General features: G+C 43.1%; 1 protein-coding gene across 3 annotated transcripts in view; it reads left to right on the forward strand.

The window, feature by feature from the left end:
• Positions 1 to 543: 543 nt before the first annotated feature.
• slf1 (SMC5-SMC6 complex localization factor 1) overlaps positions 544 to 24,889 on the forward strand; it is a 57,608-nt gene continuing 33,262 nt past the window's right edge. Inside the window, exons 1-16 of one of the 3 annotated variants that reach the window (XM_079517172.1) lie at positions 568 to 649; positions 1,250 to 1,319; positions 5,051 to 5,156; positions 6,091 to 6,169; positions 6,596 to 6,821; positions 7,533 to 7,686; positions 8,543 to 8,674; positions 9,556 to 9,879; positions 11,045 to 11,098; positions 12,223 to 12,411; positions 12,815 to 12,984; positions 13,659 to 13,790; positions 14,608 to 14,758; positions 15,328 to 15,493; positions 17,887 to 18,029; positions 19,391 to 19,521. In XM_079517172.1, the coding sequence (XP_079373298.1) occupies positions 1,318 to 1,319; positions 5,051 to 5,156; positions 6,091 to 6,169; positions 6,596 to 6,821; positions 7,533 to 7,686; positions 8,543 to 8,674; positions 9,556 to 9,879; positions 11,045 to 11,098; positions 12,223 to 12,411; positions 12,815 to 12,984; positions 13,659 to 13,790; positions 14,608 to 14,758; positions 15,328 to 15,493; positions 17,887 to 18,029; positions 19,391 to 19,521 (2,159 nt within the window). In that variant the 5' untranslated portion in view covers positions 568 to 649; positions 1,250 to 1,317. Of the gene's footprint in view, positions 650 to 1,249; positions 1,320 to 2,465; positions 2,565 to 5,050; positions 5,157 to 6,090; positions 6,170 to 6,595; positions 6,822 to 7,532; positions 7,687 to 8,542; positions 8,675 to 9,555; positions 9,880 to 11,044; positions 11,099 to 12,222; positions 12,412 to 12,814; positions 12,985 to 13,658; positions 13,791 to 14,607; positions 14,759 to 15,327; positions 15,494 to 17,886; positions 18,030 to 19,390; positions 19,522 to 24,889 lie in introns of those variants that run through there. The other 2 variants (XM_079517170.1, XM_079517171.1) reach the window with 2 other exon arrangements.

Below are 24,889 nucleotides of genomic sequence, written 5' to 3' on the forward strand. Positions count from 1 at the left end.
GACTTGAGGTGTATAAAAAGGTAAAAATAAATAAATAATAATAATTATATATATATATATATATATATATATATATATATTTATTTATTTGGTGGCCAAAAATAATTTAGACACCAAAACAAGTTTATTTTATGCCTGCTCGATCACAGTATATGGAGTGATAGTACATTTCATCTAACTATTCCATCGTTTAAAGCCTTTGACTTTTGACAAAATGAAATAAGTACGTTGCTTCTGGTTTATCTTATTTTTCTGAAATGTTATGCAAATTCCAATTGTCATATTTAAAATGAAAGATTTCAGAAAACTTGTAATACAATAAATCATTGTCTTCGTGTAAGTAATCAACTGGGGAAGTTTAATGGCGATATTAAACTATTTCTTAAAATATTTCATCCTATTAAATAGGTGAAAATAACAAATGATGTGATGATAAAAGCCTATAAAGGCTACTCCTGTGGAATGGTTATCATATATAGCCTATTAATTTTGTCAAAAGGCTCATGGAGAGTCACTGACACTCAATCAAGCCTGAGTGAGGGGCAGCTTGTCCATTGGCCACAGGTGTTGGAGTAGAGCTAGCTGGACTCATTCCTTCATGCATGCTCAGATCACCAGTCACCACAACCCTCAACCTCCAAGAACTAACGTGAGTCTGAAAAAGCCCTTTGATCTTCTTCAGTTGATGTGCGCTTTGCCGTGCAGGCGCATAAGCGCAATGTGTGCCATCATCACCCATTCATGAGATCACAATGGCCCATTATGGACTTTAGGTTGAATGTTTGCACAGTTAATTTGTTTATAAGATGACCAGCAGTTCAATTACAAATGCTTGGCCTGGCCTGGTCCGTGGCTCAGCGGTCCAGGCACCTTGGCTGGCAACCCAGCCTGGCAGTGTGCCGCGGGTTCCACTCCCGATTCCGACGGCCTTCACTGCATGTCACCCCCCATCTCTCTCCCCATTTCCTGTCAGCCTACTGTCTGCCCCTACATAAAAAGAAAAAGCAATGATTGGCCTGCTCAAATAACTGTTCGTTATATTATGCATGTATATTATTTGATGAGCCTATACATTGAGCCTACATTATTATTGATTGATTACTCATTTAGATGTTAATTCTTTCATGGTATGAATATGATTTATTATTATTGAAGTTATTAGATTGACTGCTATTTATGATTTGTTTGTTGTAGAGGATATCATTTTTTCTGACACAGTTCTATATTTAATATGTGTTATTTCATATAGGCTACAGCACTCACCACCAGTAAAACTGAAAAGAGAGTCCTCTGCCTTCATTGAGTTCATTCCTTTCTATGTGAGCACTCCGTCAATATACCTGAACTATTTTTCCACTATTCCCACTCATTTCATAATGAAATCTTGTCTGGACGTTGGGTTTAAATTAAGGAGGTTTACACCGCGGTGACTTGTATCCATGACAACCACCAAGGAAGACTTTTTTTTTAATTGATTGAAATATTTATTAACAGATTGCAGAATTACAGTACATTTCAAGCACAAACTCAATACAACTGTGAGTGGACGACCCAATTAAGCATTACACTTGTTTACAAGAGGGTCCACCATGTTCAATTCATCAAAACATTTAGAGACGTACAGATAGACACTACAAAACATTTAGAGACGTACAGATAGACACTACTTAGTAGTGTCTATCTGTATGTCTCTAAATGTTTTGATGAATTGAACATGGTGGACCCTCTTGTAAACAAGTGTACTGCTTAATTGGGTCGTCCACTCACAGTTAACAGTCTTTGTATTGAGTTTGTGCTTGAAATGTACTGTAATTCTGCAAAATGTTAATAAATATTTCAAATTTTCAATCAATCGGGGTGCGTTCGGAAATGCGCCCTGAACGCACTGGTGTGCTCTCTTGTCGTTCGTTTATTGAGTGCACTCGGTGCGTTGTCGTTCGAAAATCCAGTGCGCTGCGCACCGGGTGTGCCGAGTGCCCGCACTGAGCGACCCTACCCTGAAGCTGGGGTTGTCCGGTGTCGGCGGTGTGAATGCGTCACAGCTGTGGTCGTTCGTAAATAAGGCACACTGTGACGTCACCGCCCACCACACTCAACAAACTGACCACATTCCCGGTGCGCATTTCCGAACGCACCCGAGGCGGTGGGGAAAGGAAACCACACGGAAGTGACTGTTGAACAAACCACTTCCTCTTTAAATGGAACAGTCCAACGTACTCATGTAAACAGGGGGAGGGGTTCCATAATTCTATTCCGAGTAGATGAATACAAAACACGCTCAAATCATTCAACAATGTCGATATGCGTATATTCTTTTATTATTGAAACGTTATACTCGGTTTACTGTTGTCAGACCTTCATTAAAGGTTATTATTGAATGTAATGTGAACAAACACCACCCGCCCCATGGCTGCGTCTGCCTTTATGGTCACGTGACATCTGTCACGTGACACTGCACAGCTGATGTTTTGGTTGCAGCCATTGATCATGTTGAATTTGGCGCGGCAGCAGCACACCGCAGTGTTATAACTGTTATTGTGACCAGGCAGCTATATGGAGCCAAGGTATTTGGTAGCTTATTTACATACGTGGACAGCCAATACGAAAGTAAAGAGTCGGACTTACTCAAATACATCTATGATGATAGTCAAGCCAAGGCTAAATATTATTATTATTCTACGCCCGCCGCCTCTGCTTTATTTATAGCCCCTTGTTTACCTGTTAATGTATTTGGGACGTCGGTAATGAAATGAAATGAAATCTATATTTACCCAGGGTATCTGGGCTAAGCTCAAGAACTTGTTTCCAGCCAGGCCCTGCTCATAGAACACATTTCATCGTAGTGGTTCAATGCCTTGTTCAAGGGCACTTGAAGACGTCCCAAAATACAGAAAAGAATCCCAAAAATGGGCTATCGGCTTTATTGTTTTTTAATCCACGGTGCAAGCTGGGTACCCATTGGCAAAACAAAAACACCGCCCTCTTTTCAGTCAACAGCAGTCTGTCTCGAGAGACCATTAATTTAGTTACTGTATATCACTCACTCATAGTGCCTTTTTGTTGTCAAATATCTGTACTTTTCCACAAGTTTAGTTTGACGCTGATAAGTATTTACTCCATTAGCCCTGATACATGACTGCCATGTCATGATGATTATCATGGCAGTCATGTATCAGGGCTATTACTCCATAGACAGCTGCGTTGTTTGTTTTGGGTGCGTATGGGTAAGGGTTCATAGGTTCAATTTGAAGACGCCTGCCTGTTACAATTAGAAGGAGCTTACTTTGCCAAAGCAATTGTCAAAAAACAATGTTACAATGTCCATGCAGACATGTGACTTCATGCACCTATTGATATATTTGCACAGCATATTGGCACTATTGCACAGTTGTATTTTAAATGCAGTGATGATTTGATTAGTACATTTTGACAGAACATGTTAGCATTCTTTTGTATACATCTGTGCCATTTTCATGCCAAGGACCACTGAGAGTTTTGTACAGAGTTATAGATATATAAGGGTTCATCCCCCCCCCTCAAGTGACCCAGGGTTACCCTGGCCTGTACCTCACTACAACAGATGAAATGAAATGAAATGATTACTATATTTACCCAGGGTATCTGGGCTAAGCTCAAGAACTTGTTTCCAGCCAGGCCCTGCTCATAGAACATTTCATCGTAGTGGTTCAATGCCTTGTTCAAGGGCACTTCAGCGGTGGTAATTTTAACGTGTCGGACCGGTGATTCGAACTGGCGACCTTCCGGTATCAAGACCGCTCCGCAATCCGTTCGGCCACCGCTGATTATAATGAAGCCCAACACACTGTGCGGTCTCTTTTTCCTCCCCCACAGCATCAATTCCATGTCGGTTACAATTTAGTTACTTTTCATGGTTGGATTAGATAATTACAATTGTCACTTGTTGGGAGGAACAACAACAACATGAGGCCAGTGCAATTCAACTACCAAACTGTTTCAGAGACCGTTGCAGCGGTGGCTGTTGACTGACTAGTTGCAGTCTGCAGACATGGTGCCATTTGGAGATAATGGTTGCAATTAAGTAGTTGGTTTGGTGTAGACTGGCCTATACATTTACATATATTGTAGCAGCCAGCCGTAGTTTAACAAATTATGTTTATTCGTACATTAATACCCCTACTTGATCATAACTACAGTGTCACACAAAAGCATCAAAAGTAGCGGATCCCCATGCAAGTTCAAAATGCATGACGACCCATTTTGACCTTGTGGATCTACTACTTTTGATGCTGTTGAATTTGAATCCTGAAAAGTAACAGTTTATGATGTTCTCAGGTTTCCACCCGACAGGTGGAAATCTGATGTTTCACAGTTTCAGTGTAACATACTTTTCACTTTTTACGCATGTTTTACGCAGGAAAGTATTAAACCGTAAGTTTAATACTAGTATTGAGTATGGCCTGAAAAAAGTAGTATTTCAAAAAAAGTAGTATTTCATGTGGTCAAGCCAGCAAAATAATGCATGTTCATTCAATCTTCCAGAAAATCCCAATGATCTCAGATATTTCATAAAAACGTTTAAATCTGCGTTTCTTTCCCCAACTGGTACACATTGTGCTGATTGTTAATGAAACAGCGCTGTGTGTGTGTGTGTGTGGTGTGCTCCTTTCATGCCCTTTCACAAATCACAGATTTGATTAACATCAACCTTTTTGTTTTTACTGTGTGTCTGTCTCGTCTTATCGCATTATTTGAGATAATTACAATTATTTTTGCGTAGTCAATAGTTTCCTTGTTGAATAATACATTTTCAAACATTTTGCAAAAGTAGTAGAAATGGCAGATCTACAAGGTAAGCTTGTAGATCAACTATTTCCGCTATTTTGTAAAGAAATTGGAAAGAGAAAAATATAAAAAAATGATTAAATGTGTCAGTGATTTATTTGTATATAGTTCCAATGTTCAATGCAACAAAAAAAACAAAACACCATTTAATCGTTAATCGCAATTATTTGTGACAATCATCAACTTAAATTTGTAATGGTGACGGCCGTGCTTGTGTCCCTACTAGGATGAAGAAACGTGTGTTCCAGATCTCGGGGATCAGGATCTCCAAGAAAATGAAGCAGCTGGTCAAAGGGATCAAGGAACTTAATGCCACGTTCATCAGAGGCAAGGTGAGTGAAGCCACGGAAAGAATAAAATAAAACGAACCCTCCTTGAGAAGTCATGTGAAAAGGGTACTTCCAAGTTGGACTCCCAAGAGACTTGTTATTCCTGGAAATATTTTGGTGAAAGTCTTGCTCAAATTGCATCAACTCTAAACGGCAACTCTGTAACAAATGTTACATCGTAGGCCTGTGACGGCATCTACGATAGGTATTACAGGACAAAGCGTGTATTGTTTTTAAACTTGTCTTTTCTTGTTATTAAAATCAAGTGACAGACAGACATCATAACACCAGAATTGCCAGCCTCGGTCATTTAACACTCCTTGCTCCAAAAACGAACCTCCTTAAACAAACAGTTATGTATCGATCAATATCATTTTGGAACATGTTACCACCTCACATTAATATAATAATATAATACAACTATTAACTTTCAAATATGCTTTAAAGGAACACTTGTTACAGCTGACCACATGACCGGAATGTAATTCTTATTATGTTGTATTTAATTTTATAGAATAAATTGTAATTATGTATTTTCATGTATTTAATCTTGTAGAATGTATTTGTAATTATGTATTTATGTGCTTTTTGTATGTATTTTATATGGACCCCAGGAAGATTAGCTGTCGCCCCGGTGTCAGCTAATGGGGATCCGTTCAATAAACGATAAACAATATCAAAGACGGAAAGAACAAGACTAAAACAAAAAGGAAAAAAAAGGGCTGTTGGTTACTATTTTAAGATTAGAGCATAGTTGGCACTAACATATTCATTCTATTCAGCACAATATTGTCTTAATTGTTTAGGAAACAGCACTAGTGTCTGGGGGGGGGGGGGGGCTCCTTTCAAACAGTTTCAAGAATTGTGCAACTTTTTTTCAGTTCTGACAGTTTCTTTTTGCTTGAATCCATGCATTGTCTTCCATGTTGTCTTCCAGGGCTATGTGGAGAAATGCACACATCTCATAGTCCCAGAGGTCATGTACTCTGAGAAGTTTATTGCGGCCTGTGCGGCAGGTGAGTGATGACAATTGTTCACTTGAATGTCCTTTTTCTTGGAATGTCATTGCGACCAAAGCTCGAAACGCATGAAATGAAATGAAATGAAATCTATATTTACCCAGGGTATCTGGGCTAAGCTCAAGAACTTGTTTCCAGCCAGGCCCTGCTCATAGAACACATTTCATCGTAGTGGTTGATGCCTTGTTCAAGGGCATTTCAGCGGTGGTAATTTTAACGTGTCGGACGGCTGATTCGAACTGGGAACCTTCCGGTATCTAGACCGCGCCGCTATCCGTTCGGCCACCGCTGCATCACTTCGTACTTTGTTTTGCCTTTTGAACTTGTGGATCTGCTACTTTTGTGTCAATACCTTTTGTGACGCTGCTGTAGCATGCTCAAGTTACGATCCCTGATACATTGCCTCCGTCCTGTCCTGACCAGGGAAGTGGGTCTTGACTCCTGAGTACGTGACAGACAGCGTAAAGAGGGGCGAGTGGCTTGCGGAGGAGCCGTATGAGCTGGCCGTTTTCCCAGGAAACCCGGCAGCCTTCTACCCTTCCAGGCTGTGGAGGGAGAGGGTGGCCGCGGGGTCACTGGACGGAGCCTTCAGGGGCTGGAGGGTGGTCCTCAGGATCCAAGACTCCTCCCGCAGAGACATGTTCTACAGGTAACTCTCAACTCCGGTACAGAAAGAAGGTGACCTGGCCTGAAATCTGTTATTCATAAGTAGAGCTATGGCTGCATTTGTTTTCCCCTTGCCACACAAATTAGGGAAGCCATTATTAACCAACTACTGTAGTAGTAATATTTATTTATTTATTTATTTATTTATTTATTTATTTATTTATTTATTTATTTATTTATTTATTTATTTATTTATTTATTTAGCACCTTTCATACATAAATGCAGCTCAAAGTGCATTACAGAGCAAAAGAGAAAAACAAACATCAACAAACGAACATAAAATGGCAGCAAATCAAGTGAGTACAAGAATAGAAACACAGATTTTAAAACTCCACTAAAAGCAAGAGCGAAGAGGTGGGTCTTGAGCTGTGCTTTAAAGATGTCTACAGACGGTGCTGTCTGAGATGGAGTTGATTCCAGGCTGTTACATGACATTTTTATTTTAAACCTCTTATAAATTTAGTCTATCCCAAGACCCACATTGGGTGGCTCCGTCCACGTTTTAACCTTTCCATAGTCAACACTTGCAACTTGTGGTTAGTCCTCCTAACAAGTCCGTTGGTGTGTCTGGGCCTTAGTTGGCGTAACCACATTCAATTCAGGCATGAACTTAGACTTGAGAATTATGCATCCTTTTAATAATCGGCAGAAAACCGCTTTTAAAAAAATGTGTAATTTCTCCGTATCTCCTAGGCTTCTGAGAGCTGGCAAGGCCATCGTGTACATACAGCCTCCTTCCTCCTCCAAGAGCGTGACACACGTGTTTGTTAAGCCGGCGTCGGATATCCCAGAGAGTCCCGACGAACCCTGCTTCCCTGTATCACACATCATCCAGCACCTCTTTGGGGTAAGACCCTTTAAAGCCGGGAAAGCAATCGTTTTAGTTACTTTTCAGGATTCAAGGATTTAATTCAGAAGTAGCAGATCTACAAGCTCAAAATGTGGCGTGAAGTGTTTCCAGCTTGTGGATCTTCCACTTTTGATTATGTGTGACGCTGTAGTATTAAGTAGGGTACTAGTTTATACCACACACACACACACACACACACACACACATACACACACACACACACACGCGCACGCGGTAGAGGTGAAACATTGCATATTACATGTAAATTACATAATGCATTATATTGTTTTGTCTACATTGTCTACATTGTCTTTCATAATTACCTAATATGATGCACAGCGTTTTGTCCCAAAGGGGCTTCTGTAAAAAGGCGAACGAGCCCAAGAACCAGTGTGTGCTTTGTTTGGAGTCATGTACTGTAAACGTCAAACCCTTGTCTCAGGTGAGGGTAGTATGTGACCCAACATTTACATCAAGGATGGCAAGGCTAGGTTTATTTCCCCCAAGTGATATACATAGTTAGGAAATAAAATTAGAGAAATGTGTGGCAAATTTGCAAAAAGAAAAAAGAAGCTTACCACTATAGCTTTCTTCACAAATGTGTTCATAAAGTTGTCTACTACTATCACCTCAATTTGTTCCAACCCAATTCCCTTGGGAAACCTTGTGACAGCTGCTGCAAGTTGGGGTACCATTAAATTATATTATTATGCGGTATCATTGTTTTAACCTCCGATGTACGATAGACTGCTAAAAATAGCGTTTCAGTACTAGAAGAGTTTAGTGTGTGAAAATGTAAGGCTAGAACCGTGTCCTCATTGGCAGCTGTTGTCCTTTTCTTGTCTTTTGACAGGAGGATTGTGATGAAAGTCGTGAGTCATTGGACCCAGATGACTGTGAAGAAAATGAGTCATCGGACGCAGAAGAGTACGAACACGAATCGGGGCTGGAGACGGTGCTCGGAGCATGCACTCTCGGCAAGAAGGTGTGTGTGTGCGTGTGCGTGCGCGTGCGCGTGTGCGCGCAATGTATTTTATGCTCTCGAACATTTCAAAGCCCTTCATTACTTTGAGAGTGTACTTTGCTCCATTACTTTGAGAGTGTACTTTGCTCCATTTGTTAACACTCAAGAGTTTAACAGACCTGTAAGGGTCCATTTGGAAACCCGCTCGAGGAACCCCGAGGGTCCTTGGACCCCACTTTATCCAAGTCTATTTTGGTTCCAATTACTTTTGCATAATCGAATCGTCAATCGTTTTCATGTTGAAAAATGTCCATTTATTCTTCAGAGATCTTTCTTAAATGGCAGAAATAGTAGTAATACAAATGCAAGCCTTTGAGATGTGTTCTAAGCTTGTAGATCAACTACTTCCACTATTTTGTACATTTCCTGGGAAAGAAAACATTTACAAAGATTAAATGTGTCAGTGATTTCTTTGTATATTTAAGTTATTTGTTTTATCTGCCCTGTGCAATTTGTGATTACGAAGCCTAAAAGGCAAACGGAAATACAAATTGTAACGTTGCAATCTTCAATGCAAAAAACAATGTGTGGAAATTAATCGTCAACTTAACCCATTTTGGTGTTAGCATTATGTTATACTTTAGCTATTGAAAAATAGCAGATTTACAAGCTCATAGCGCGGCACCGAGTGCCGCGCTACGAGCTTGTAGGTCTGCTATTTTTGAAAAATCGAAGAACGACTGACATAGAAACATAGCTTTTTCAGAAAACTGTCAGGATTTAGAGGACACTTTTTAGAATCTGATCTCTGGTCAAAATGGGTTCAATTTGTAATCGACAGCCCTAATTGTAAGAGGAGAATGTTTGGTCGTGTTGATAAAAGGTTGTCTTGTCTTCGACAGGACCGTTGTGGAGATGCTTCAGAGCCGTCGGGCGCAGAGGAGTCGACGCATGAGGAGGACTTCTCTAAGCTAGAGGAGTCGGCGCATGGGGAGGACTTCTCTAAGCTAGAGGAGTCGACGCATGAGGAGGACTTCTCTAAGCTAGAGGAGTCGGCGCATGGGGAGGACTTCTCTAAGCTAGAGGAGTCGACGCATGAGGAGGACTTCTCTAAGCTAGAGGAGTCGGCGCATGGGGAGGACTTCTCTAAGCTAGAGGAGTCGACGCATGAGGAGGACTTCTCTAAGCTAGAGGCAGAGCTGCTAATGCATGCTCGCACAATTGAGGTGTGTGTGTGCGAGAGTGCGTGTGTGTGTGCGCGCACTGTGTTCCATTCCATGCATGTTCCATAAGTAATGAAGTGTATTTTCTAAACATGACAGTTCAAGACAGTTGAACCCTTTTTTTTGTTGATTGATTGAATACTTTTAGTCAGAAATGCACATGGGACGAGAATCGGTATAGTTTATCGTGATTAAAAAAAACTCTTTCACTCTACACAAATCGATTCGACAGATCTGCAAGCTCAAAGCGTATTGAGAGCTTGTAGACCAGGCTATTTTTGGTTCACATTTCCCGACAGAATAGAGCGTCGCAGTCCCGCCCCCTACCATGGACCAGGAAATGAAACCCAATGCATTTTTTCCATAGACATTTCTTAAAGTATTTATTTAAAGACTGTTACGCCGCGTACAAAGCCAACTCGAGTCGTGACAACTCATGACAACACAAACAATATTTTGGACCAAACAAATAATTACAAAGAAGAAAAACAACAAAAAGTGTTTGTTGTCATGATTTGTCACGACTCGAGTTGGCTTTGTCCGCGGCGTAAACGTCTTTAAATAAATACTTTAAGAAATGTCTGAGAATAATGCATTGGGTTTCATTTCCTGGTAAACCATTTTGGGCGGGAACCCCTTTTGGTGTTTTAAGCATTGATATAATTTAGCTATTGAAAAATAGCAGATCTACAAGCTCATAGCGCGCCACCGAGTGGCGCGCTACGAGCTTGTAGGTCTGCTATTTTTTTTTAATCGTGAAAATATTTTTTTTTTTTGAAAATAATTTGGGGACCCCCTAAAATAATTTGGCGACCCCCCGAGGGGTCGCGACCCACGGGTTGAGAACCCCTGCTCTATAGGAATGCTTTGAGGTTCAAGTGGTTAACAAGGGTGGCACTTTAAGTTTAAATTTTGATGATCGCGACAATATGGTTAATCATAATTATTTTCACCGTCAATGATCGTGACATGACACTCTCATGCCGTCCCATCCCTATGTGGTGCAGTCAGACATTAAGGCTAAAAGGATAGCCCAAAACGTCCTGCTGACTTGTTTCCATTGTGGTCCTATGTATTCTCTTCATCAACATGGCATACAAGTTTAACAACCGTGGCTGCATCATGCTCATAACCACTTAATGACATTGTTTCTTTATACTGTACGTAGGAGCGACACACGAAAATAGATGTGATCTCCTATGTGTCCAACCCCCACTCATTGGTATGTACGCACGCACGCACGCACGCACGCACACACGCACGCACAGTATCATGATGTATTTTGGCCACGCACCCCCATCTGAAAATATACTTTGTGCAAGGGACCCCCAGAGGTGATTTTCCAAACACACTTTTAAAAAAATAGCAGTTGTATCCTGGTCTCAAACTGCCTCCCCCTGGCCAGCCGGGGCGCCTGCTGGAGGGGAAAGGAACAACGTGTTCCTTCCACGTGCTGCGCTCCGGCCGGACGGGCTTCTTTTCCCCTGTCAGTTGAAAAGAAGTAGCTTGGACTCCTGGAAGCATGAGGTCAGCCCGCTGCCCCCCCCCTCCCCCCCCCGGTTGGCAGAGGAAGTGTAGCGCCCAGGATTAATTGACACAGGGTGAACAAATGGGTTGCAAAAAATCGTGGGATAAAATAAATAAATAGCAGTTGTACAAGCCAACGTATAAAAAAACAACGTGCTTAAAAGACTGTGATGCTGCTTACGGTAACGAATTCCCCCTGGAACCCTGTGAGTCCCCGGAACTCACTTTGAGAACCATAGAGCCATATACATCTTTAAAATAGCGACATTATATCTAGGAGAGATCGGGTCATTCAATTTCCTCTCGTGTCACACGTTTCAATGTAAAGTGACTTCCAAAGTGAGGCCGCGTCAATTCAATGCCAGGTCACCAGTTTAACCAGCGCTGTCGACTTGATCTGAGAGCTGCGATTGACAGGCCCATTAACAATAAGTCCTCCGCTGTCCTGTCTGGGCCATGCCCCTAGTGGATCTCTCAAGCTCGTCTGTATTATTATTATCACCATGTACTGTACTCCCATTCTGGGATCTCTCAGATTCTACATTCGGCTGAACAGCAAGCGACTGTCTTCTCCTTATTCTAATTACCATCATGCCATCCCTTTCACTGCCTCTTCCTGTATCTACCCAAGCCAATTCATCTTTTACTGTGGTTGGTTGATTGAATACTTTAACAAGTTTGATAAGGGTACAGTCAAAGCATAACAATTCCATTGTACATTATATATACTTCACAAAAAACACCAATGCCTTTAGACAGCCATGCTTTAGTGTTAATTAAGTGTGGATTCGGGAATGGAGTCATTCACTCTCTACACAGGTGATGCCCTCTGTCCATCCCATGACCCAGGAATCGTGGTCAAAAGGAGAGTTCAACAATGCCAGACTGATGGTGGAGGGTGGACAGTTCGACATGGCGGTGCAAAACATCGTTACGCACTTGATGCGTACCCCGGGACTGTTGCCGCCGGCAGAGTGCATGGCCTCCATCCTGCGCCACGCACTGCAGGTGGGCCCACAATTGCAATCGTGACCTCCGGTGGCGACAAAGTTTTTAATATTGAACCTAACAATCCATAGTTTGTTTCTCTACTCGGTTGTATTAACTAGCCCTTAACCGTTGTGAGATATTGCCACCCCCCCCTCGCTGGGGGTACTGCACCCTGGGTGCGTTTTTGCATTTTTAATTCACTAATAAATTCATTATTAATCTATAATTTGTTAAATTGAAAAAAGGGCTTTGTTAAGACCTCCATATTATTATGGTCAATGCCTGTGTGAAAAGTGGGAGTGATGTGGTGCAGGCGGTGAGGAGCTACGGCGGTGTTTCTGACACGCATTCAGACACACATTCAGACATTGACTGAATTATAGTATGATGATGATGATGATAAATGCTGTGTCCACTACAGGGTGAAGCTTCTCCTGTGTTTTATCGAGACATCCAGGTGGCCTTGAACACGCTGTTGCACTACAACGCTCCCTGGATGTTTCCTAGGCGTATGAGGAAGTATTTCACAGATGTGCTGCAGTGTCCCGTCTGCCATCGGGGCCTCTGGTCTTTCCTGGAGACCGTCATCAGGTAGGTCGTTAACCCCAGCCTCCCAAGTAATATTAGTTAAAAGCTATTCAGTTCATATGTTTCTCTCTCCCCACTTACAGTATAGAGTACGATTATTTAATTTTTAATTTTACGATTACTTAAAGGAGCATTCAGTGATTCGAGTGATTTGGAAAACCACCCAGTCCGCCCCGGTAACAAAATGTGCACATGCACGCTCTACAGTGGGGGGAAGTGCAACAGGCCAACAGCATGTGCACCAAGGCCCGCCCCCACTCGATCATGATTGGAGGAAGGCCCCTCTCATCCTGATTGGATGAAGGCTTTGCCACCCGCCACCAAAACTGAAACTAGGGCTTTTTGACCCCAGGGGCTCACTGGGGACAGGGAGGAACTCCTTATATGGTCAGCACACTCTATAGTAGGGAGGATTATCCAGAAAAACAAGAAAAAACAAGTGATATTTGAATTAAGTCAAATCACTGAATATACCTTTAACAACTAAGATCTTCTCTTATGGCGGCCCCTGGCTTCAAATGCTTTCAAATGGAGGGGTCCATGGCCTAAATGCCTATAAATTTGGGTGTCCACCTAAACATGAAAATGTCAAAAGAACCAACGATTTAACCAACGCATGTATCAACTGTATTTTCAGCTCATTACAAACCTTTATTTTTCCACTTTTTTATTTCCAGTTGCTGCATGTCCAGAGAGGACACATGCCACCCTCTGACAGGCCAGGCCTCACCAGCGCTGTTGGACTTCCACAGATACCTCCTGATGTTTGTCATCAGGCTCTTCCAGGGAGAATGCTCGGCCTTCACCAGGTATTTTACCAGCATCCGTCCTTGGAATCCGAAGGTTCCAGGTTCGATTCCCAGCTCCCTCTGGCAAAGTGTCCTTGAGCAAGACACTGAACCCCCTAACTGCTCCCGATGAGCAGGTTGGTGCCTCGCATGGTTTCCTCTATGGGTAAAACCTGACAGTCTGGTTGTGAACCTTTTGTGGGGGAAAAATGCAATAAAAAGTCTCTAATCTGTGAATGCTCATGCCGATTCATGTGAGCCTAATACTTCAGTCACAGACGGTGTTGTTTTTGGCAGCACATTTTGATTTTAGTCATAGTCTCTTCAATAGGTTTCCTTTAGTTTCAGTCACATTGTAGTCGCCCGGAATGTTTTAGTGTTTAGTCTAGTTTTAGTCGACTAAATATCGTAAGATTTTAGTCTACTAAATCTACAGTTGATTTAGTCGACTAAATGTATTTAGGCGGGCCTTGATGCCATCGTAATGGCCGTTTTTACACTTACTGAAAATAGCCGATCTACAAGCTCTCAACGCGTCGCAGCGCGCGACGCGTTGTGAGCTTGTAGATCGGCTATTTTCAGCATGCAACCAAGTGTTAAATTACTTATTACTTGATCTCTTGTCCACTAGTCCCTTCCTAACATTTTAGTCTAGTTTTTATTTGTTGACTAAATCGTCAATATATTTAGTCTTAGTCATCATAGCTTAGTTTTCATTTAGTTTCCATTTAGTTTTCGTCAGTGGAAAAAGGTAGTCGACGAACATTTTTCGTCTTAGTTTTAGTCGACGAAAACAACACTGGTCACAGAGTACTTTTTCCACCCCCCTCCTTTTCAGTATTGACTGGGACAGTGAGCCCCGGGCCCCGGTGGTGCTGTCCAACCCATCCCTGTACGGGATGTGGACCGTGTGGGAGCGCTCTAGTGTGCTGTCTGCGGCTGTGAAGCGCCTCTGTGAGCTCCTGATCCACGCTGCGGTCTGGGAACAGGTGACCACTGTCGAATTCATAACGTTTGATGAAATGTATGAAAAGTAATATTTGTAAAGTAAACGTAACGGACAATCGTGATCATTTTTATGATCAAGATTGTTTGTTCTGTTTGATTACAATTGGTATTTGTTTAATTTGCAAAAGATTACAGTACGCAAATGTCTTTGCTTTGTGACTCGCTAGTATTGTGTTTTGGCTAAAGACCTTTTAAAGCCAGTTTCAGTTTATCACTTGTGCCATATTTTATAAAAGAACATTATTGTATATTTTGTATGCTACTATGTGTGGCTAAAATAGCCAATTTACAAATTCACGATGTTACATTTTGCCTATAATGGCGATCACAAAAGAGGGTACTCCATCACGTGTCGATGCACAGCCTAGAATAAGGATGTGGCTCAAATATGGACGGATGGGCGGGTGGAGTGACAAGTCTCTTATGCTGATTTGTCTGGCACTGGTGCCACGTTCTGGCCTGGAGGTGTTAAGTGTTCAACTGTAACGCAACATTTGTATACACAAAAAAAAGAGTATATAATAAGTGTAATGTGACTTTTTAACTGAAGGATCATCCAAAGAGAGATGTGACCCAGAAGCAGCTGGTGGACATCTTGTTGGAGCTGTTGTCTGTGCTGGTGGACTTCTGGTGTCGGCAGCACATGAAACTGAACCGCGTCCTGATGGAGAAGAGCATGAACGACCTGGCGGAACATATCGCTGTCCTCGGCCAAGGTGAGGAGGAGGAGGAGGTGGAATGAATTGTGTAGGTACAGAATGTGCCGTTTGAGAACTCTGCCATTGGCAATTCAGTAGATTTGTCAGAGCGTTGTAGGAACAGAACATTGTCAGTGAGTAAGCCAGGCATTTTGCCAAGGTGTTATATGTTAACGCTATTCAGATACCCTGAAAAGATGGAGTTCCTCTGCTGGACACTTCTTTTCGATATAGCAAAGCAGTAGAATTAGCAAGGCTAATCGGTGAATAAAAGCTGCAGGGAAAACTATAAAACATGCATCTTCAGAAAACCTTCAATTTTGAGTTGGAATCTGTATCTGTATGCTGCTGGTCCTTGTTGTCTGTATCTGTATGCTGCTGGTCCTTGTTGTCTGTATCTGTATGCTGCTGGTCCTTGTTGTCCTTGTTGAGTTGGAATCTGTATCTGTATGCTGCTGGTCCTTGTTGTCCTTGTTGAGTTGGAATCTGTATCTGTATGCTGCTGGTCCTTGTTGTCTGTATCTGTATGCTGCTGGTCCTTGTTGTCTGTATCTGTATGCTGCTGGTCCTTGTTGTCCTTGTTGAGTTGGAATCTGTATCTGTATGCTGCTGGTCCTTGTTGTCCTTGTTGAGTTGGAATCTGTATCTGTATGCTGCTGGTCCTTGTTGTCTGTATCTGTATGCTGCTGGTCCTTGTTGTCTGTATCTGTATGCTGCTGGTCCTTGTTGTCCTTGTTGAGTTGGAATCTGTATCTGTATGCTGCTGGTCCTTGTTGTCGCGCCGCATTTCAAGCTTGTGGATTTGCTACTTTTGTGTGACGCTGTAGTATAATCAAGTAAGGTGTTGTTAACCCATTCAGGCCTGACGTCGAAATTAAAAAAAAAAAAGTTTTCTAAATCATGACAATTTTCGGAAAGATTTGAGGCACATTTTAACGATTTTTCAAAAATAGCAGACCTACAAGTTCATAGCGCGCCACTCGGTGGCGCGCTATGAGCTTGTAGATCTGCTATTTTTCAATAGCTAAATTATAACAATGTTTAAAACACCAAAACGGGTTCCCGCCCCAAAATGGGTTAATGGTTAATGTGGTTAAACGCTAACGTGACATGGATGCGTTCCAGGTCTCAATGGATTAAAGGAGAATTCCGTTCGCCTTTTACGGAAGCCCATTTTGGAGCAAAGCTCTGTGGAGACTCATCACAGATTATTATGAAAGACGCGTGTAATAAAATCAAAATAAAGGGTATGGGTCGCACACACCAAGACTGTAGTTCATAGTTTATTTCATATTTGAAACCAATGACAAACGTTTCGGCTATCCAGCCTTCATCAGTGTGGAGTGTGACTGAATGTAGGTTCCTTTTTTTTTTTTTTTTTAAGATATTTTTTTGCGGCTTACGCCTTTTATTGGTTTTTGAAGGGACAGACAGTAGGCTGACAGGAAACGGGAGAGAGATGGGGGAAGACATGCAGTAAAGGCCGTGTCGGGCTCGGGAGTCGAACCCGCGGCACACTGCGACTGGATTACCAGTCGGGTGCCCAGACGGTTACACCACCGCCTGGGCGTAGGTTCCTTTTTTAAAGGAGTGGTGATATGGTGCAGGTGCACAAAATCACCGCTATTCACCTCATATCACACCCGGTGGGTAAACACTGATTGGGGCTGTGTAATAAAGTCTCTGTTAGCAGTCAATAATGTGACTAGCAATTACATCTCAAAATATACATATATATATATATACAAATCAAAACAATTATAGGATTGTTTAAACAAAGCTAATGTAGGTCACTGGGGACATCAGGCTTTTTTTGCCGTTCATAGATCAGTTACATACATTAGAGTAAAGCATCATTCTTTTTTTCTATACCGTCAATAGCATCATCCAATATATCATGTGCGTGGCATCGGGGAGGCCCAAATATCCCTATTAGATTAATTTAATTTATTTTTAAAATTTAGAATGATTCATATTAGCTGTGTCTAAACAATCCTATAATTGTTTTGATTTGTATATATATGTATTTTTTTTAGATGTAATTGCTAGTCACATTATTGACTGCTAACAGAGACTTTATTACACAGCCCCAATCAGTGTTTACCCACCGGGTGTGATATGAGGTGAATAGTGGTGATTTTGTGCACCTGCACCATATCACCACTCTTTTAAAAGGAGTGATCAACCCGATGTGCACAGTCTGAGCTGAGGTGCGCTCGGGATGGAGTTTTATTTTATTTTTTTGCCTCCATCACTGGTTCATGGATATCGTCACATCAGATTACGGTAATAAAAGCGCTTATCCGGAATTCTCAATTTTCTTTTAATTACGGAAAGTTAGAATATGGACATAAGTGATTTCTGCCCAACAGCAACTGTATAGTATTTGTTGTTCCTCTCCTCTCCTCCAGACCTTTCTCCAGAGCTTCTGGTGGACCTGGTGCACAGAATGCCCTCCAGACTGGGTCTGGTGACTGCAGACGCCGTCTTCAGACACCTGTGCCACAGGAGTGGCTTCTCCATGGGAGACGAACCCCTGTCAGTCAAGAAGATGGTGCGTCCTTTCCCCTTTGTTTCTGTTTTCAATCGTTACCGGTGGCCTAACCCCCAGCGCCCCCACCCTCCCTCCACTCTGGAAATTCCAACACACGACACCTACAGGCCTGTCACAGTTATTACATAATCGCAATAAGGGCCTTTCTCGGCCCCACCTCTCTCCCTGTGTTTTAGGATCCAAGATGGCCGCAGCACCAGGATGGGGGTGGCCTTACTGGGCGGCGTTCACAAATTCAAGACACCTGTCTTGCGTTTGTGTTCAATGGCCACTCCAATGCATTTCCAATGGAACCCCATATGGTTTGACCAAACATTTTGTTTGATGGGGGGGGAAGGGGGGCAGAACACATCCATCAAAGCTGTGTTCAGACACAAGTCAGGTGTCAGACACAAGGCAAGTGTCTTGAATGAAGCCCAGTAAGGTCATATGTCGACCCCGCCCGCTCACCTCTGCCCCACCCACTCCTGGTGCTGCGGCCATCTTGGATCCTAAAACACAGGGAGAGAGGTGGGGTCGAGAAAGGCCCTTATTGTTTGAGATAAGTGCATAATCGCCATGTGTTCACCATAATCATTGAGTTCATATATTTTCACATATATTGGAAATGGCACATCTACAAAGCTTAGATCGCGATTTTCAGAAGTATAACATTTTTCAATTATTTAAGTTATTCGCCATATCTGCTCTGTGCCGTGCTTCCGAAGCCTAAAGGCCAAACCGAAATGTCATTTTTTTATATATTGTTCAACAACAGAAATGCAATTAAATGGATTATTTGAGCAACAAGTTAATTGTCAAGTAAAATGTGATAATCGTGACGGCCCTAACGTGATCTGTGCGTTTAAGGTCCTGTCATCAGACCTGTCTGCAGTACCTTCATGTCTAGAGCCGTTTGGATAATCACAGCTTACCACCGTCAGTCAGAAATCTTGTTATTTCATGCTTTTATTTGTATTTTAAAAAGCTTTTCATAAATTATTGCCTAATTTATAGTTTATCATATCATATGACACTCTGGCATGCTCGAGTGTTTTTTTTTTTACATCTATGTGAGAGTGCTTATATTGTCAACATTATCAAGGTGTGTGTGGTAGAACATCTGGCCTCCTCTTCTCTCACAGTTGGCAGCATCTTTTGTATCTTCATTTCCCATGCAGATGCAAACGCCACACGCCGCAGCAGTAGAGGCATTGTCTAACCTTGTGTGCGTGTGTGTGTGTGTGTGTGTGTGTGTGTGCGTGTGTATATGTGTGTGTGTGTGTGTGTGTGTGTGTGTGTGTGTGTGTGTGTGTGTGTGTGTGTGTGTGTGTGTGTGTGCGCGCGTGCGTGCGTGCGTGTGTGCGTTTCTCTCCTGACAGGTGTCATCCTACCTCCCTGCCTTGGGGAGGTTAGGCGGGGGTTGTAGTCGAGCAGACAGCAGCAGCAGGAGGTCTTGGCCAGGGAATGAACCCGACGCACACAGCTGGACCGGCCCGGGGACAGCATCTGGGTCAGTACCGCCGCACAGCTGTCTGTCAGGCCCGCCGTCACTGCTCGGCTCTCGGTGTAAGGTGAAAGTTTCAAAAAGAGCTCCGAGCGCAACAACAACAACGCGGTCGGGCAGTCGGGAGGACAGATGCGTCCCCTCGGGGTGCTCCGACTTGCACGACCCCGCGTGAACTCGGCTGTCTTTCTGTGCACTTCACTCGGCTCGGCGTCGACATCCAAGCAAGAGCAGGACAGGGTTAGAAGGAGCTTACTAAATTATTAACTAATATTGTTTGCTATGCTCACTTTGTCGGATTGGAAGACGACATTATACAGCGCTTTGTTTAATTCCTCTCTTCAAGGTTTTGGCACGGTGCCATCGACGGGCAAATTCTGAACGCTTAACGATAATATCGTTTAGATTATGAATATTCCAAGTTGGTCTCCAAATGGTACAGGTCTGTCATGTGGCACAGAGTTATCTATAACAATGTCGCGTGTGACATTCGTTCCGGTTCCATCTCTTACTCCCCCAGTGGTTTTGCCATGGTGATGGGCTCATTTCAGTAGTGAGAGATGGTGTGTCTCAGTATTAGTCTATGGTGATGGGCTCATTTCAGTAGTGAGAGATGGTGTGTCTCAGTATTAGTCTATGGTGATGGGCTCATTTCAGTAGTGAGAGATGGTGTGTCTCAGTATTAGTCTATGGTGATGGGCTCATTTCAGTAGTGAGAGATGGTGTGTCTCAGTATTAGTCTATATGGTGATGGGCTCATTTCAGTAGTGAGAGATGGTGTGTCTCAGTATTAGTCTATGGTGATGGGCTCATTTCAGTAGTGAGAGATGGTGTGTCTCAGTATTAGTCTATGGTGATGGGCTCATTTCAGTAGTGAGAGATGGTGTGTCTCAGTATTAGTCTATGGTGATGGGCTCATTTCAGTAGTGAGAGATGGTGTGTCTCAGTATTAGTCTATGGTGATGGGCTCATTTCAGTAATGAGAGATGGTGTGTCTCAGTATTAGTCTATATGGTGATGGGCTCATTTCAGTAATGAGAGATGGTGTGTCTCAGTATTAGTCTATGGTGATGGGCTCATTTCAGTAGTGAGAGATGGTGTGTCTCAGTATTAGTCTATATGGTGATGGGCTCATTTCAGTAATGAGAGATGGTGTGTCTCAGTATTAGTCTATGGTGATGGGCTCATTTCAGTAGTGAGAGATGGTGTGTCTCAGTATTAGTCTATATGGTGATGGGCTCATTTCAGTAATGAGAGATGGTGTGTCTCAGTATTAGTCTATATGGTGATGGGCTCATTTCAGTAATGAGAGATGGTGTGTCTCAGTATTAGTCTATATGGTGATGGGCTCATTTCAGTAATGAGAGATGGTGTGTCTCAGTATTAGTCTATATGGTGATGGGCTCATTTCAGTAATGAGAGATGGTGTGTCTCAGTATTAGTCTATGGTGATGGGCTCATTTCAGTAGTGAGAGGTGGTGTGTCTCAGTATTAGTCTATGGTGATGGGCTCATTTCAGTAGTGAGAGATGGTGTGTCTCAGTATTAGTCTATGGTGATGGGCTCATTTCAGTAGTGAGAGATAGTGTGTCTCAGTATTAGTCTATGGTGATGGGCTCATTTCAGTAATGAGAGATGGTGTGTCTCAGTATTAGTCTATATGGTGATGGGCTCATTTCAGTAGTGAGAGATGGTGTGTCTCAGTATTAGTCTATGGTGATGGGCTCATTTCAGTAGTGAGAGATAGTGTGTCTCAGTATTAGTCTATGGTGATGGGCTCATTTCAGTAGTGAGAGATGGTGTGTCTCAGTATTAGTCTATATGGTGATGGGCTCATTTCAGTAGTGAGAGATGGTGTGTCTCAGTATTAGTCTATGGTGATGGGCTCATTTCAGTAGTGAGAGATGGTGTGTCTCAGTATTAGTCTATATGGTGATGGGCTCATTTCAGTAGTGAGAGATGGTGTGTCTCAGTATTAGTCTATGGTGATGGGCTCATTTCAGTAGTGAGAGATAGTGTGTCTCAGTATTAGTCCATGGTAATGGGCTCATTTCAGTAGTGAGAGATGGTGTGTCTCAGTATTAGTCTATGGTGATGGGCTCATTTCAGTAGTGAGAGGTGGTGTGTCTCAGTATTAGTCTATGGTGATGGGCTCATTTCAGTAGTGAGAGGTGGTGTGTCTCAGTATTAGTCTATGGTGATGGGCTCATTTCAGTAGTGAGAGGTGGTGTGTCTCAGTATTAGTCTATGGTGATGGGCTCATTTCAGTAGTGAGAGATGGTGTGTCTCAGTATTAGTCTATATGGTGATGGGCTCATTTCAGTAGTGAGAGATGGTGTGTCTCAGTATTAGTCTATGGTGATGGGCTCAGTTCTGATATGGACATGATGCTGACAGCATGATTGACAGATCAACCCCATCCCTAAGGGCCTCACCTTTACGCAGACACCTCACACAAACACCACATCTACATGCACACACACACACACACACACACACACACACACACGTTTCAGACATTCTGTGCAGCAGCAGGTAGTTGGCCTGTAGTAGCAGGGCAGGTGGTCACCAGGGAGCAGGTTCACCGAAAGCAGTGCTTCTCTGCCCTTTTTTCCCCGAAAGCTAAGAAACACGTGTACGCATGCCCACCACCGCAGTGTTTTTTTTTTTTGAGTGGTGCAACCACTCCTATAGACAGCTGTGTGTGTGTCCCCCTGGGTCTGTCCCTGTGTCCGAGCACAAAAATATATAGCCTTTGTTCACCACCAGGTGTCACTGTTGCACAGCCTAACAAACAGACACAGACACACACAGGCCAGGGAGGACGGCCAGTACAGTACAGTACAGTACAGTTACACTCACTTCAGACAGGTCTGATTATTATTTATTTTTTCTAACCCCTGTAGGACCCCCAAGTTCATATGTTTAGCCGCGGACTAAGTCTAGTCATTATAAGCTACTTTGGACTTGTCTATCTGTAAAGTTTTTTTAAAATATTGGTGGTCCTTGACATGAAAATGCTTGAGAACCACTACTCTAAAACAACATTGGACAAGGATGTTTGACAGTCAGCACTATAGTTGCTTATTTTAGACTTATTTTCTGACTTTCTGACTTGTTCTGGCCTGCTAACATTTTCATAGACCTGTTTGCTTGTTTCTCTCTGTCACGAAATGTGGCAACCCTGGTCAAAGCCGTGTACAGTATGTGACGCATGGGTGGTGGTTTAGCTTAGCACACAACAGCTAACATGATGCAGCAGGCTGCTGCCTGGATATGGATATGGACTTATGGCTCCATCGCTGCCGCTTTCTTTTCTAGTAAGTAGAACCTTTTGTTGGCGTTGCTGTTTACCGTCCCTCTCACAGACTACACAGGGAGTCGGGGACGAGTGCACTGACTCTGTCTCCGTGCAGTCTCTGTGCTCCGCCTCCTCTACAGGGCGCGTTTGGAAATACCATACCGGAGCGCACTCGCCTATTAGTTTGCATTGCACAGTGGGCTCAGTGCGCTATTTCCAAACGTGCTCTGTCACACACACGTACACACACACACACACACACACACACACACACACACACACACACACACACACACGGCCTGCCTCCAGGCCGCTGCAGACCCAGCTCCCAGACCCAATTTTGATAATAGATTAACAGCGACATTTTTTTTATCGTGCGATAAGAGTCTCGCGTTAACGCAGATAACGGCCCGGCATTACAAACAATATTATTACAGAATGCAACACAATGGAAAGTCTCCAAAACATTAATTTTATTATTTGGTTTGCTATCCAATAATTAGTCTAAAAGCCTAATTATTTTACCGTACCTCTGTGATGTATTTTTACTACTAAATCATTCAATCAATCTTGTTTTTATGCCTTGTCTGGTAATGTACCGGTAATGTAATGTGCCTGCCTCCTTCGTTTTTATGTTTTGTGTAGGGACTGCAGATGAAATTTAGCATCTTTGCTAATTCCAGTGTATATATTTGCTCTGTCCCGTAAAAAAATAAAACTTAAAATTAAAAAATGTCTGCCTCTGAATAAAATTCTCTGCCTTTGTGTTTTCCCAGTTGCTCTACTGACTGGCCGCGAACAGAACCCACACACACGGTTCACGAAGGCTTAACTGAGCAACACGATCCCTAGTATACATTCCCTTCTCATCTGCTAGAATGCATTAGGTCATGTTTAACATGGCGTTGGACCGCGGCAGGGAGGATATGAGACGGTGCGCCACATTCCTGCGGGAAGCGACAGCCTGCCGATAGGGCACGGATCCAAGCCCGAAGCCTCGTCGGCTCCGATGCGCATCCACGGACGGACGGACTGACTCGATGGCCGTTTGACTTAACGTCTGACTGATTGGCTGGCTGGCTCGCTGTCTGCATGTCTGGCACTGGCCGCGGCTAGCAGGAGGTACGACGTAATTGAACCGACGGTCCCTCCCGCCGGCTTAATCAAGCGCGGCTTATTGCTTTTTTCCCTCCTCGGACCATTTGACTGTGTCATTACCCTGACGCCGCCCGCGTCCTCTCCCCTGACCAGATCGTATGGCGCTCATCTCATGTCGGCTACACATGAAGAGAAAAAAAGCCTGGAAGTAGACCAACTATGTGGCTACGCTGTACAATGATGGTATATGGAGTCTAGATTGAAACTGTTGAATGGTCAAGATGAGAGGTCGTACTGTTGAATTGGCCATGGCGGATTTAACTGTTGATGGCGCAGGTTTTTAACTGTTGAATAGGTCCGTGCTTCTCAAAGGGCACCCATTTCCAATTTTCCACCGGGGTTGAACCGGTTCGGTTCGTTGTTCCCGCCTAATTTTAAACCCGTTCCGAGTGTTTTCGACCGAAAATTGGATGGTTCCGACCCGTAAAAGTCTGTTTGGAACGGCAAGCACAAAATTGGTGGTTAGTCGTGTGAACTGTGACGACATACGTGGGCCTGTCAATAGTCAGTATGCTCAGCTCCATAAACTAGGTGGGGTTGGTGCAAGGGCCTTCCTGTGTGGAGTTTGCATGTTCTCCCTGTCCCCCCTAGGGTAGATACCCTCACAAAAAAGATCACCTACCCCTAAGCGCTCATCATGACCTCAGTATCTGAATAGTCGTCAGCTGGGTGAATAGCAGATCTACAAGCTCATAGAGGGCTACAAGCTATGAGCTTGCAGATCAGACAAATATGTTGTTCCAGATCCCTGGAACAACATATTTTCAGATGGGGGTCGGCGGCCAATTACATGTATTTTTGGGGGTCCTTGACGTGAAAATGGTTGAGAACGACTGACATAGAAACATGGGTTTTTCAGAAAACTGTTTAGATTTAGACTGATTTAGAAGACTTAGAATTTTTTTAAATCGGCCTC

The sequence above is a fragment of the Electrona antarctica genome (assembly GCF_951216825.1).
Source record: "Electrona antarctica genome assembly, chromosome: 12".
Taxonomy (NCBI): domain Eukaryota; kingdom Metazoa; phylum Chordata; class Actinopteri; order Myctophiformes; family Myctophidae; genus Electrona; species Electrona antarctica.